The sequence below is a fragment of the Pongo abelii genome, chromosome 9 (assembly GCF_028885655.2).
Source record: "Pongo abelii isolate AG06213 chromosome 9, NHGRI_mPonAbe1-v2.0_pri, whole genome shotgun sequence".
Classification (NCBI taxonomy): domain Eukaryota; kingdom Metazoa; phylum Chordata; class Mammalia; order Primates; family Hominidae; genus Pongo; species Pongo abelii.
In genome coordinates this window covers 60,338,608-60,354,554 of record NC_071994.2, presented here as the reverse complement: position 1 = coordinate 60,354,554, position 15,947 = coordinate 60,338,608, and the positions used below count along the sequence as shown (strand labels likewise).

The window sequence follows — 15,947 nt, the reverse complement described above, 5'->3', positions numbered from 1 at the left end:
GAGTGTCCCCTGGGGGAACAAGGCTACAGAACCCATTGACTGATGCCTACTTCCCTCAGGGGGTATAACAAAAAACTGGGTAGCATAACAGAAAAGGTCAAATGAGAAAATTAGCACTCTAGGCCAGGTGGGTGGCTCATGCTTGTAATCCCAGCACTTTGGGAGGCTGAGGCAGATGGACTGCTTGAGGCTAGGAGTTCAAGACCAGCCTGGGCAACACAGTGAAACCCCATCTCTACTAAAAATACAAAAATTAGCTGGGTATGATGGCAGGCATCTGATACTCAGGAGGCTGAGGCAGGAGAATCACTTGAACCCAGGAGGTAGAGGTAGCAATGAACCAAGATCACACCACTGCACTCCAGCCTGGGCATCACAGGGAGACACTGTGTCAAAAAAAAGAAAAGAAACGAGCACTCTAGTCATACAACAAAAGCAGCTTCTTAGTGAGACTCAAAAGGTCCCGCTTCCCTTGATAAATCTGGACTGTGGTTTATTAAGGGTAACGATTAGTGCTGTCCAACAAATACTTCATTTATTTATTTATTTATTGAAATGGAGTCTCGCTCTGTCGCCCAGGCTGGAGTGCAGTCACGTGATCTCAGCTCACTGCAACCTCTGCCTCCCGGGCTCAAGTGACTCTCTTGCCTCAGCCTCCCAAGTAGCTGGGACTACAGGTGTACACCACCACACTAGGTTAATTTTTTGTATTTTTAGTAGAGATGGGGTTTCACTGTGTTAGCCAGGGTGGTCTCGATCTCCTGACCCACCCGCCTCGGCCTCCCAAAGTGCTGGGATTACAGGTGTGAGCCACTGTACCCAGCCCAACAAATACTTCTGATTCTCTTCTCAGGTCCATAATAAATATGCGCTTCTCTTCTCCCCTTGAAGTTTGAAGTGGTCCCGTGACTTACTTTAGCTGAAGAAATGCGAGTGGAAGAGCCAGTGCCCAATTTACAAGTTCCCTTACAGAAATGAAGCCACCCTCAGTAAAGAGGGCAGAGCAGGCTGGGCACAGTAGCTCATGCCTGTAATCCCAGCACTTTGGGAGGCCAAAGCGGGCAGATCACCTGAGGTCAGGAGTTCAAAACCAGCCTGGCCAACATGGTGAAACTCCGTCTCTACTAAAAATACAAAAATTAGCTGGGTGTGGTGGCGGGCATCTGTAATCCCAGCTACTCGGGAGACTGAGGCAGAAGAATGGCTTGAACCCGGGAGGCGGAGGTTGCAGTGAGCCAAGAGTGAGCCACTGCACTCTAGCCTGGGCGACAAGAGTGAAACTCTGTCTCAAAAAAAAAAAGAGGGCAGAGCAGAGTCCATCAGGTGACCTATGATGGACCTGAAGTGAACATGAGAAATCCACCTTTGCTATTTTAAATCATGAAGATTTTGTCTGTTGTTACTACAGCAGACCCTAGCCTATCTAGCCTGATTCTATATGACTGACACAGGAACAAGAACACTCAGAGCTCATGTCCTCTGGCCCCATTAGATCACAGCTTTCACATTATTTCTTTTGTTTATGCCTCTGACCTGTAAAATGAGAAACCATCGTTTGGAGGGGCATGTATGGGTTATTTCAAGCAGCTCAGGCAAGTCCTACCTGCCAACAGTGGAGAGATCTGTCTGTTCACACCAATAATGCCCTAGGAGAAGTCACCATGGGATGGGTTTGAAATTTTTTTTTTCTTTTATTCCCACAGAAGAAGAAACTCAAGATTATGTGACTAAAATCTACCTAAGACTGTCACTGCAGCCCAGAGAATGGATGGACACTTGGGGGGGTGTGAAGTGGGAAGACACCTGGGGGTGAAGAAAAGAACTAGGGAGTAATTGAGAAGGGATGAAAAGAGCAAGTTGCCTAAATCAGTGGTTCTTAAACTTTTACCTGCATCGGAATCACCTGGAAGGCTTGTGAAAACACAGATTGCTGGGCCCTACCTCTAGAGTCTCTGATTCAGTAGGTCTGGGTTGGGGCCAAGAATTTACATTTCTAACACCTTCTCAGGTGATGCTGATTCAGAGATCACACTTTGAGAACCGCTGCTCCAGAAGAATTAGCTACAAGCAAATGGGGAGTGGAGGCTCTGGCAAGAGGAGTCAATGTGGTTACAACTCGCCAGTGCTTGGCCTTAGTGGATTCTCTTTGGAGAAGAAAAAGAAAGGAGCCAGTTTTCCTTTTTCCACCCAAGACATTAGTCTGAGTCATAACACACTACACAACAAAATTAAGCTCCTCTAAGGGAACAAAACAAGAAGCTCATTCATTTGCATAATTTTAAAAAACTGTTTCTGTGAGGAGACATCATGCCTCACTCACCCTCCAGAGCTTCCCCAGGAGGTAAATCTAAGTGTATTTCATTTAGAAGGAAGCAATTTAGGTAATTGGTTGCAGCCCCCCTCTTCAACCTTATCTACACACTCCCCTTCACAAACCTCCACTGCAAGTCAGCCTTCTTGCACTTTGACCCCACCAAGGCTGGTCACACTCTCCTGAGCTGTGAACGACACCTACACACATGCACATGTACACACTTACCTTCCCTTATCTAAATCTTCCCTCTTCCTCCAGTTTAAGGCCAAAGGCTTCAAAAGAAAGTCTTTCCCCTCTTTCATCCCTATCACAGTCAATCAATCACCAAATTCTGTTCATTTTACTTCCCAAGTACCTCCAGAATCCATCCAGTGCTCCTCATTTTTCACTTAAACTCAACTGGTGTAGATCCCCCATGCTCTACCCTCCTTCCCCTCTAAGTCTTTGCCCAGGTTGTTCACCTTGACTAGACAGATCTCAATTTAAACCACATCCCTTCCCAGATGAGGAGGCCTTCTGCGGTCCCTAAGCCAGGTTAGAGTCCCCTTTATCAATTCCCATTGAACCCTATGTTCCCTCTATCATGAACATTTATCACATTTGTGATCTCTTATTACCACAGCAGACCCTAGCCTATCCTGACTGATTCTATATGACTGACGCAGGAATTAGAACACTCAGAACTCACGTCCCCTGGAACCATCAGATTATAGCTTTTACATTATTTCTCTTCTCCATGCCTCTAATCTGTAAAATGAGAAACTATCCTTTGAGGGGCATGCACACATTATTCCAAGCATCTCAGGTGAGTCCCACCTGCCAACAGTGGGGAGATGTATCTGTTCACACCAATAAGGGCAGGCAAATTCCCTACTCAACTGTAAGCTCCTCACCACCAGGACCACATCTGTGTTGCCTGCTGCTGTACCTGCAGAGTCCAGCACAGCCCCAGACACAATGTAGGTACTCACTAGGTATTTAATGTATAAGTGCAGGAATCCTCCCTTCTTCTCAATGCCTATAGCATATTCTGCCTGTTGCAAGGAATGTCTGGCCAATCAGTGCCACACACCACCTGAGACAGGCAGGTACCTCCATGACATCCAGGAGATGGGATCTAGAGGAAAAAAGTAAGCCTTGAAAAGAAAGTGCATCTTCTCCTTGGAAGCTGGATGGTATTGAAATTAACTACACAGATGTTTCGGTAGTAGGAAAGAGACTATCTTCTGAAGAGAAGTGGTCAGTAGACAAAGTCTCCTGTTAAGAATGAGAGCAAAAGGAATTGTGTGTGACAAGTGTTTTGTAATGGTAGGTCTGCATTTTCTAGCAGCTCTTATGGAAGTTGGTAACTTCCCAAGCTAAAGGTTCTGATGGACTCTCCATCCAGATTTAATAACAACAGGCACCCGTGTCTCCGGGATGCCTGAGGACTGAACTCAATGACCTCCCAAGAGCTTCTGACCTTCAGGATTCTATAAACAAATTCATTCTGAGCTGGAATTTGGGGAATCCACATATCCTGGCTCTTTTTACACAGCAGTTCTTTATCAACCTAGAAGACAAGACAATCTTTACCTTCCACTCACTCTCTTTACTAGTATTAATGCTTCCAAAGTCAGATTCCCAACCCCAGCCCCTGACTGTCATCTCCGATGGACCACTAGCATCAAAATAACTTAGGAAGTAGCCTCTGACTATGACAGGAGTTGGACTTGATGAAGGGAACACCACGCAAAGGCAGCACAGGCCTTGAAGCCTGGCTAACCTGGGACAGCATCTTGGCTCTCCTAAGCTGTGTGTCTCTGGGCACTTCTTTGGGTCTCAGGTTCTTCATCTCTAAAATGGTGATGGTCTATCACTCAGGATGATCCTATTAAATGGATATGCATGTAATGCCCCTGGCACAGAGCATACACGCAAGGATGTCAGTTTCACCATAATTATAGCTTTCTAGCTTTAAATGTACTGTGGGATAATGATTCTAAGCTGAAAATACTATAGAGATGAAATGATATGTTTGGAATTTGCTTCAAAATAATCTAGGGGATGAAGGTGAAGGGATAAATAAAATAAAATTAGCCATGTTTTGGAAATTGTTGAAGATGGGAAATGAGTATATTGAATTTATTACCATATCTCTTTTTGTATATTTTAATTTTTTTCCATAATAAAAAGTTTAAAGGGGTAGATACTAAGGGAGGGAAATGCTGTAAAAATATAAATACTGACAGTTTATTTTAAGATCATATTTGGTCTACGTGACTAAACAGAGGAAAAATGATTTGAAGAAGAAAAAAACCTTTAAAGCTAACATCTATTTGTTACTTTCCAAAACACAAATGTTTTCTTCAAATAGAACTGTCTCCGATGAATGGAAGGGGGCAGAGCCACCTGTGCACATTTCTTGCCTTCCTTTTTTGGGAAAACACATCCTGCTTGGGCTGTACATGTATTTTTATGTAGACAAGCCCTGGGTGGTAGAGCCCACCTGAGCACCTGAGAGCCCTGCTGAAACTAAGCTGAGGAGCAGGAAAGTTCCCATGTTAGGAAAAGAGAACAGAAAGAACTCAGAATGTCCACGGACGATGGGGATTACCAGCTCTCCTCTCTTTGGACTTTGGACTCTTATTTGAGGCTTCCCTGGGAGGCTGATTCAGCTCAGTCTGAGGGTACACCCCCTACCCCCACCCACACACACATACTACACACACACATTTTTTAAGAGATGGGGTCTAGGGCAGGATGTGGTGGCTCATGCCTGTAATCCCAGCACTTTGGGAGGCTGAGGCAGGAGGATTGCTTCAGCCCAGGAGTTTGAGACCAGCTTGGGCAACATGGCAAAACCCCATCTCTACAAAAAATACAAAGATAAGCTGGGTGTGGTGGTGCATGCCTGTAGTCCCAGCGACTTCGGTGGCTGAGGCAGGAGGACTGCTTGAGCCCAGGGAGGCCAAGGCTGCAGTGAGCCAAGATTGTGCCACTGCACTCCAGCCTGGGTGACAAAGCCTGGGTGACAAAAAGACCCTGCCTCAAAAAAAAAAAAAAAATAGATATGGGGTCTTGTTAGCCTTGAACTCTTGGGCTCATATCCATCCTCCCACCTCAGCCTCCCAAGTATCCGGTAATACAGGTGTGCGCCAGCTATATTTTCACCCAGATGAGTGGGTCCTCTTCAAACAGGGCTAATGTGCCAGAAGATGTATCAGGAGAAAGGGTTCATTCAGGGGAAAGGGAACTTTAAAGAGGATCTGACATTATCCATCATAGCGCATCCCTGTGTCAACTCTCCTCTTCCATATCTTGCCACTGAAAGAAGTCTGAAGATTGAAAAATAAAATTCTTCGCATATTCCTGTTTGAATCAACCAACCCACTCACTCCAAGCCCCTGTCTCAGAGAAAACAGTCCAGCAAGTTTTGTTTTCAGCAAATGCCTTTAGTCTCCCATACTCTGCCCAGATAAGGAGAAAACATAAAAATACTTACTCTTCTTGAAGAATGAATTCACTATTTTCCGGAGAAAATTGTCCCGTCACAGGATGCCTGAATGCTGTGGTCTGCTGGTTATGGCTAAAGAGAAAGAAAGATGATGGGTGAGAATTCGTGTGAATGGAAGGAGTACAGACACGAAAGGTCAGTCAGCAATGTCTGGTGACCCTGGTCATCAAAGATTTCTCACAGTGGGAGAAATGTGGGCCTTTCCTCTGAGACACACTTAGTCTGTCAGAACCCCGCCACACTAAGAAAAGCCCAAGAATTTCCAGCTCAGGTGCCAGAGCCCACCTACGAGACAGGGAGACTCCTAAGGAAGTCTTGGCTCCAAGAGAATACTGCATCTTGGAGAGACATTCCATGAAGTACTTACTCCAGCAAACTGAGACGATGAACAAAAAGTAACACTTTAAGACAGTATGAGCTAAAACAAGAATGAAGGAAAGCAGATGACACTTCCGACAGCTTCCAAATCCATGAATCTAGCGAAAGAATTCTAAGAATTAACCACCCACCCAGAAAAATCTATCTTCTGAAAATTCTTCTCCCTACTACAAAATGTCTTCACTTCAATGATGGGATATAAATGTATGGACATGTCTCTGCAACATGACCTGCACAATTTCAGCACAGTGGAGTTTCTATCACCCTTTTGAAGTTAGGAAGGATCAGCTTCCACACCAAGCTGACACACACAAACAAAGTGTGTAGGTGTTTTGTGCATCAACAAAGGCTGCTTGGTTCTTTGAAAGGGAGGAGGAGCTGGCTCTAGAGACTGTTGGTTTGCTCCACAAATAAACTAAACTAACCCTCCTCTTTTAAAAACAAAATATGATTTATTTAAATTTCTTTCAAAACATAGTAAATGTAGACTTTTCTTTCTTTTTTTTTTTTTTTCTTTTTTAAGACAGAGTCTCACTCTGTTACCCAGGCTGGAGAGTGGTGGTGCAATCTCGGCTTACAGCAACTTCCGCCTCCCGGGTTCAAGTGATTCTCCTGCTTCAGCCTCCCAAGTAGCTGGAATTACAAGTATGCACTACCACGCCTGGCTTATTTTTGTATTTTTAGTAGAGATGGACTTTCCCCATGTTGGCCAGGCTGGTCTCAAATCCCTGACCTCAAGTGATCCACCCACCTCAGCCTCCCAAAGTGCTGGGATTACAGGTGAGCCACCGTGCCCCACCTGTAGACATTTTTTAAAATGTAGAAAGTAAAAAGTCACCCATGACCTCTCTATGTGGAGATATACCCGGGTATGTTCCCCTTCCAAGTTTTAAATTTTCTTCTACTTAAAAAGAATCACTTTAGGCTACTGAGAGTGATTTTAGTGTATATAAAAATCTGTCCTGTTTTTTCACATCCTATTAACATAGAAAAAGTCCTATATCATTAAGACTTCTTTATTTGAAATAGCTGAATAATAGTCTTATCATATGAATGTAAACAAAAATTTTTTTGACAGGGTCCCGCTCTGTTGCCCAGGCGGGAGTGCAGTGGTGTGATCATGGCTTGCTGCAGGCTCAAACTCCTGGGCTCAAGTGATCCTCCCACCTCAGCCTCCGGAGTAGCTGAGACTACAGGTACATGCCACCATGCCCAGCTAAGTTTTGGGTTTTTTTGTAGAGATGAGATCTCACTATGTTGCACAGGCTGGCCTCAACCCTAGGGTCAAGTGATCCACCAGGCTTGCCTCCCAAAGTGTTAGGATTATGCCTGGCCAAATGTAATTTTTTTTTTCATACAACCACTCAGAAAGTTGTCTACTGGGCACCCATGTGCTAGGCACTCCTTTAGGTACTGGGGATAAAAGGTGAACAAAAAGTCCTTATCCCGTGGTATTTACATTCTAGAAAGATTTATACTCTTCTAATGCTAGATATTTTAGGTGCCTTCCCCTGCCACTATTATAATTTATATCTCTTTCAATGTAATTTGAATTTTGCAATTCAAATTTTTCCTTGGGTTAAAGTCTCAAAGGTAAAATTACTGAATCAAAAAGCATGGTCATTTGTTAAGTTCCTAATACAGACAGTTAAAATGCTTTCATAATAAATAGATCATCAGCTGGTATTGTTAAAATATTAGCCCCATCTCCAAATTGAGGACTAAGCCTCCCTAGAGATTACTATGTCTAAATCAGCATAGCACAAAGGTCATAAAAGAAAAACTCTCTAGGCCTAGAAAGTTTTTTTACTCCACCCTAATGCCTGGTCAGAACCTCCAATGTCCAGGTGTCTGGGGTAATCTGGGCACTGAGGGTTAGAGCAGCCTGAACCCTAACAAGCCAAATGTGAAGCCAGCCATGAGGCCAGGCTGTTCCTTAGTCCTGCAACTGTGTACCGCCTCACCATACTGTCACCCTTCCCAACCATAGCCAGCCTCTGAATTCCCTGCTCCTGGTCCCAGGCAAGCCTGTGGAATTCTGTGACCTCATTTGGCAGACAGCAGACTAGTCTTCCCAAAAAAGCAGAGTTAAGTCTGAGCATCTAAGATAAGGACAAGAAGCAGAAGCAGGCCTTCTTAACACGTGTTTTAAAAATCTTTGCACCACGTTCAAGGGTTAGGCTTTATTTACACCCGGCTTTTCCTTTTTTCTTTTGAGATGGAGTGTTGCTCTGTCACCCAGGCTGGAGTGCAATGGCGTGATCTCGACTCACTGCAACCTCTGCCTCCAGGGTTCAAGTGATTCTCCTGCCTTAGCCTCCCAAGTAGCTGGGATTATAGGCACCTGCCACCACATTTGACTAACTTGTATTTTTAGTAGAGGCAGGGTTTCACCATGTTGGCCAGGCTGGTCTTGAACTCCTGACCTCAGGTGATCCGCCCACCTCAGCCTCCCAAAGTGCTGGGATTACAGGTGTGAGACACCACTCCTGGCCCAGCTTTTTCTAGAGACTTATCTCCACTTGCCAGAGAATCTGAAAATGCAAACTTTAAATCTAAACCTGCCTCATTTCCACCTGGAGGGAAAAAAAGCCATGCTCATAACGGAAATAATCATAAAGCATTAACACCACTATCTGTGATTATCTCTAAAAATGCTTTGCAGTTTTAGACAGGTGAATAGCTCAGAGAGGTGAATGGGGGGGTGCCTTGTACAAGATAACTTTATTGATAAATTATAAGACTGAGACATGGGGCAGGTGCAGTGGCTCACACCTGTAGTCCTAGCACTTCCTGAGGCTGGGGCGGGTGAATCACTTAAGCCCAGGAGTTTGAGATCAGCCTGGGCAATGTGGTGAAACTTTGTCTCTACAAAAAATACAAAAATTAGCCAGGCATGTTGTCACGCACCTGTAGTCCCAACTACTTGGGAGTCTGAGTTGGGAGGATCACCCGAGCTAGGAGGTCAAGGCTGCAGTGAGCCATGATTGCACCACTGCACTCCAACCTAGGTGACAGAGTGAGGCTCTGTCCCAAAAACAAACAAACAAAAAAGTGATAAGACTGGAACATGACTCCAGGTCTTCTATTTCTAAATTATATGTTCTCTGTATGATAACCTGCTTTCCCTTTCCCTTAGGAGTCTGAGTGGGGGCAGCTTCCTGGCCATGATGAGAAAGCCCTAAAGACACAAGGCATCAGAAGCATAGCCCAGCTGCCACTACTCCCTCTCATTCTTTATCTCCCCCTTTCTCCTTTTGTCCAGGGCCAAAGTTCTGAGTGACAGCACTTGTGTGGCACTCAGTAGTCCCCAAACAGCCTTCAGTTCTACCATAAGATCAGCTGGTGGATCTCTGGCAGATGAGGGTAAAGAGCAAATCTTCTATGTGCCTAGGGCAGATCCAGCAGCCAGTGACCACCATTTCACATACACTGCACAATCTTAATAGCAACTCCTGGGTTCCCCATCCCAACTTGTACCAGCTTAAATAAACCCAGGGTTCTAAGTAAATGAATCTTGAGCTGCAGAGTTTAGGCACTAAGATGAATTTTACACTCTAACATTAGAAGAAAGGTAATTTTTAAAAAGCCAACACAAAATAGCTGTCATTTGATCAGACCTAGAGACAGTTCTTCAAACTTTTTTCCCTAATATGGATGCTGCCTTCTTTGCCAAAAGAGTTGTCAGTCACGGCATCATCACCACCACCACCATCTACTGCAATTTATAAGGAGCTTTAACTAAGCAGCTTTAACTGTGCTTACATTCATCATCTTATTTGCCCCTCCGAACTACCCATTGATGTAAGCAGGGCAGATATTTTTATCTCTATGTTAAACATAAGGAAACTGAGGTTCCAGGTTATGGGATGTTACTAGAATACTAATTTTTTTTTTTTTTCAAAAAGACTCATACATTGAGAAGAGATGAACCAGAGTAATGGCTTCTGAATACTGAAGTCTTAAAATTTTTTTTGTTTGTTTTTTTTGTTTGAGACAAGGTCTCACTTTGTCACCCAGGCTGGAGTGCAGTGGAACGATCTCAGCTCACGGCAGCTTCAACCTCCTGGGTTCAAGCGACATTCCTGCCTCAGTCCTCCAAGTAGCTGGGACTTAGAGGTGCACACCACCATGCCCGGCTAATTTTTTTTTAGTAGAGATGGGGTTTCACCATGTTGCCCAGACTGGTCTCCATCTCCTAAGCTCAAGCAATCTACCGCCTTGGGCCTCCCAAAATGCTAGGATTACAGGTGTGAGCCACCGTGCTTGGCCTAAATTTCATCATTTTTGATCAAACACATTCAGCTTGCTAATGGCAGAGCTTCTGGTTCAGCACTCTGAGCAAAGGGATGTGAGTGAGGTCCCTGGGCGATTCCATTCAATATTCACAAATACCTAAAAGGGCAGGTTAGGTATCACCACAGCAGGCCCCAAATGAAGAAAGTAAGGTCCCTAAAGAATGGTGATTTACCTACAACCTCAGTCAGCTCCTGTGTTTCCCGCACACCACCACCCTTTTGATCTCTTACCACTACTCCAGGCTTACCCTCGACAAACAAAGGCTGCCTATTAAATGCTGGCTCCCCAAACCCATCTGGAGATTGCAAAGTCCTCTGGCTTTACTCACTGTCCCTGGCTCCTCCGCCACAAAAGCCCTCAGTCAGCTCCATTTCCTGATTCTAACACCCATGAAGAGTCTCATGTCCTATCACTGTGTCTCAAGAAGTATTTAGCAGGCACAGACACATCCCCTGAAATACCTGTTCTTAGACCTGAATTGCTACCTTGCTCTATGGTAGTACAGAGATGGCCCGGCTGAGAGCCAAGTGGCTGGTTTCAGGGGAGAACAAAAACTCTCTCTGTTCCACACAAGGGCTTCTGTTTCTCTTCAGACTACTGAGAAAGTAATTTGGCAAATGAGGTAAACACAAGCTAGCCTCCATTTTCAAATCCCGCTCTTCCTCCCAGAAGCAGCCCCTTGAAGTTGAATGGCAGCCAGTCTCACTTAGGAAAGGACCAGGGAACATGGATAGAAGATGGCAGGGAAGGATGATTCCCGTGAAAGCAGGCTATGGGTAACCATCCATGTGAATAAGCACGTCTTCACAAGCCCTGGGCCAGGAAGTACTTGGGTTAAGCCCTAAAGAAGTCTGACAGCAAATACAAAAGACTTGATAAGAGAATAAAGTGAGGACCATGGAGAACTGGAGACTGATTTAAGCTCAATGTAAGACAGAGTCAACCTACAATGACAGACAAGGCTAGTCAAAATGTAAATGCATCCTATGGTTTCTTGCAGCATTTTTCCAAGATTAATTTTCTATTCATATGTATTTTGATTGTAATATGGGCAGTGACTCCTGTTAAACATAAAGGTTCCAATTACTTAGCACAGCAATTTTTTTGGCATGGCAAGAAGTTCTGGCATTATGTGAGTGATGCTTAAGAGAACAGTGGGGGTCGGAGCACCCTGATAAATCTGGTTTTCTGACAGTAGTGGTGTTGGTATGCTGAGAGTGTGACAAATCTGCTCCGTCAGCACTAGCTCTTATCTGGCCCATGCTATAAAAAGAAGAAACAGCTTAAAATGTAAGAAAAGTATCTGGCCTAAAAGTCTGAGGAGGGACTCTATTAAAGATATTCTCATTGGTATGCTCAGCAGTATCTGCCCCTCTGGACCTTCTGGTTCCTCAATGTGGCTCCCAGAACACTGTAAAAGCGTTACCCTGCAGGCCTGCAGCCACATTCAGCACTGCTCCCAGGCTTGTAAAGCCACTTACTATCTTTGTTCTAAATACCAGTGTCTGGAGAAAACCAAGGATTCTGGATAACCTAATAATGCTCCTAGTTAGGTCTCAAAACTGGAAATTGAAACTCTGAGAATATAAGAAATTGCCTCTTCTTCATCTTCAGCTCCAATTTGGGCCCCACAATAAAGAGGTAGCAATCAAGATTTGAAACAGCATCTCTATGTTTCCTCAATTGTTTTTTAAGCTCCTTGTGGCTAATTTTACTTAACGTTTTCACAAAATTGCTCACTTAATGCAAAGCGTCATCATTAATGTGGCATTTCTAAGGGGATTGAAAATCTACTGAAATGTTCTTTCAAGCTTGCACTATTTTGACAATATCAAGATTTACAACAGCTCACTGAACATAGGCATTCCTGTGACAGGCCCTTCGTCCAGAATCAGGCCTTGATGAGCCAATGTAAGGTCCCCATCCTCTCTTTAAGTAGAAGCTATCAACATAACACTAATCAGCCTCCTTCAACATCTGCCCTAAGCAACAAGTCAGCCCAGAGCCCTAGGGTCAGAAAATCTGGGTTCAAACCAGATAAGCCACCTCACCTCTTCTGAGGCTCCATTCTTCCATTTGCAAATAGGGGATAAAAATGTCCCTCCAAAAGGTTGTTATGATAAAATGAAGGAACATACATGAAAGAGCCTTGCAGAATGTCTGGCATACAGAAGGTACTCAATTAATGTTTGTTGAACTTACCTTGACTATAGCAATGACTAATAGACATCTACATTTTAACAGGGCAAGAATAGAATGAGCCTCCCTTCCCCGCAAACTCAATACTCCTCCAGGCTTCCCTATTTCCATTAACATCACTATGACCTTGGAGTCATCCTTTATTCCTTTCTTTACCTTAACCTCCATGTACAGTATGTGAGGCACACAGAACCAAGTCCTATTTTGCCTCTGTCTACAAAATATACATTGAATTCATCCACGCTCCTCTCCATCTGTACAGCTAGCACCCTACTCATCTCTTAACTAGATACTGCAACAGCCTCCTACCAGCTCTTTCTGCTTCTACCTTGGCCTCTGTGGCAGCCATTCTCCTCACTGAATGCCTCATGGATCTTTTAAAATATAAGCTAGACCATGTCACACTCTTCCATTAAACTCTACGATAGCTCTACTTTACACACAGAGTAAAAAATAAGCTCCTTACCTTAGCTTACAAAATGCTAAGATACCTTGACTCCTGCCTGGTTCCATCTTCATCTAGAACCATTCTTCCCCTTGCCCATGCTGGCCCAGCCACACTGGCCTTTTCGTTCCTTGAACACCAAGCTCTTTCCTAATTAACAGTCTTAGTACTAACTGTCCTTGCAGCCTGGATGCTCTTTCCTCCGGATATTTGAGATGGAGTCTCACTCTTTCACCCGGGCTGGAGTGCAGTGGCACAATCGCAGCTCACTGCAACTTCCGCCTCCCAGGTTTAAGGCGATTCTCCCTCCTCCACCTCCCAAAGAGCTGGGATTACAGGCGTGCACCACCACGCCCGGCTAATTTTGCCTCTAAATGAACTAGCTAGCCCTACAGAAATCTAGACTCAAGTAACAGAGATAAGAACCTAATGGTCATCAGCCATCAGAAGGCAGTTGACTTCTATTCTTACTGCCAGTGCAAGGATGAGACACCAACATGCCAAGAACACTTCATCCTTGGCTCTCCTGAACTGTGTTACAATATAATTTGGAGAAATTAGCCCTCCCCTACAACTTCCTCAACTCCCCTGTAAAGGAGGGTTAATACACTCCACTGAGAGAATCAAAGAATGGAATGCAAACACCTGATAGGAAATTACTGAGTGATTAAAAACACACAGAAGGATAATACAAACATCACCTGTATCTCCCTTGCGTGAACTGGGAGAGTGTTTTGGCATGAAACCTACAATTTGGTGACTGATTATATCCTCGCTAGTATTACTCTCTGCTTATTTCATGTGTGTTTGTTCTCCTCCCTGTCCCCTCCCTTCAAGTAAGATCCAAGGGTTGGGAGGAGTCATTCCTTACTCCTCACGTATCTCCTACAGCAAAGAAGAATATTCATGGAGTAGGCACTTGAACCCCTTTACTTCAAAACAGCCTGAGCACAGACACATCACCTTCAGGGAGAGGCTGTGCAGAACCGATGTCATTTTCTGATTTTGGGAGCACCATGCATCACAGAGCCCTCAAAGATACAGGGAGGCAGAAGGCCACAGGCCCTGAAGACTCCACCAGCCCTGGAGAGCATAGAGCAGGGCAACTCTAGACCTTCCCCATTCCCATATTGTTCACATCTGGCACACACTCCATACCAATGTGGGCAGTGACATGGAAACCCCGTCCAACTCCAGACCCCCCACCTGAGGGGCAGTTAGTAACTGTGTTCAGTGTCCAAATGTGCCAAAGGGAACAGAGCCTGGCACAGGCAGAGCTGGGCATGAGGGAGTCACAAAATTAACTGAGCAACTTAAAGCCCTCATAGCTTGCAAAGAGGGAAGTCCGTCTTCTCCAAGCTCTAGATTTAACAGTCTCCTGGCATGATTTGCAAACCTCTACATTTCATTAGGTTCTATTAAGTTCTCCAGAGTTCTGCAGATCCACTCAATGGCCAATTCATTTTGCAAAGTACTCTTCTGACTAAGTCACCCACACCGCAAGCCTGTCTGGCCCCTGAGTTCCCACATGGAGCCCCACAACTTGGGGTTGCTACTTGGTGAATAGAAAGTTTTAATTTTGATTTCACAGGATCCCAGTAGCCATGAGAACATTAAAGCCAAGCTTCTGATAGAATGAGCAAATCAAACTCAGAGAGCCCTTTCCTAATTTTCTTTTTTAAGGAAGTTGGCAGAGGGGCAATGTGACAGGAGCTGAATCAGCTTTGTCACTACCAGCTAGCTCTACAGCCCAAGCAACTACTCAACCTCCCTGGGCCTCATCTGTAAAATGAGGGGTGCAGGTAGGTTCTCCATCTAGAAAGGCCACACAGGCCTGCAGGAAGCCCAGGCAAATCAGAGCCACACAAACTGGAATTCAAATCCCAGCTCTGCCACACACTGGTAGTGCATGACCTTGAGCAAGTTAGTGGCTTTTTGAGTTTATCTGTAAAGAAAAGATTAATTCTGACCCTGCATTGTTGTTATAAAGAATACTGATAACATCCCAGCCCACAGTAGACACTTCAACCTTCAGTGCCTGCTATATTTGTCTTCTGCTAGCTCTAAAACTGCACTCCAATAGAGTTGTTTTGCCTTTTTCCACATTGCAGACTCCAGCATGTTCAGCCTGCTCTAGGACAGAGGCTCAAGAACACGCTTTCTTTTCTTCCCTTTGAGTTAAGGCACAGCACCCAGCCTCCTGTTTAAATTTCTATTTAAAGAACTCACCTGTCAGGCAAAGTGGTTTAAGATCAAGAGGCGCCCTCCACCAGCCACACTTCCATCCCCGACAGGTTCAGAAACTGCGGCCCGAGAAAAGCCACATTCTATAGAAGTTTTCAAACCTGTCCTGTGAAACATTTTTAATCTTAGAACACCCAGTTTTATGCTTCCATTTAGTACACTTAAATAAGTCAGTTTCCCCAACTGTAAAATGAGAAGGCTGGAGCAGGAGATGTTTCCAGGATCTTCCCTCCAGCTGTAGCATTTTAAGATGCTGCGGTTCATCTCAAACTACTGTCATCCACAGAGCTACAGACTGAAATGTAACAACACTACAAACAACTGCAAACACAGAGACAGAGGCAGACCAGTTGTCCTCCCCGACCTCACTTGCCAACAAAATACTCTGTAATAACACCAGGGAGGTGTAGTTAATGATACTTATGTCTTATTTATGCCCAATTACATTGAATGGTGGTTGTTTTTATTTAACTGTAGGTGCTCCCAAACATCGAAAACTCCCTTTCTCTCAGTCATTACTTGACTTTCATGAATCAGAATATACCACAGCAAACTGAATCCCTATGAAACCA

General features: G+C 44.5%; 1 protein-coding gene across 6 annotated transcripts in view; it reads right to left on the bottom strand.

Moving 5' to 3' along the window:
* Positions 1–15,947, bottom strand: part of PLEKHA7 (pleckstrin homology domain containing A7) — a 245,187-nt gene that overhangs the window by 101,700 nt on the left and 127,540 nt on the right. For all 6 annotated transcript variants that reach the window (XM_054525915.2, XM_024255003.3, XM_054525917.2 and 3 more), the window contains one exon: positions 5,799–5,882. In XM_054525915.2, coding sequence (XP_054381890.1) covers positions 5,799–5,882 — 84 coding nt within the window. The remainder of the gene's footprint in view (positions 1–5,798; positions 5,883–15,947) is intronic.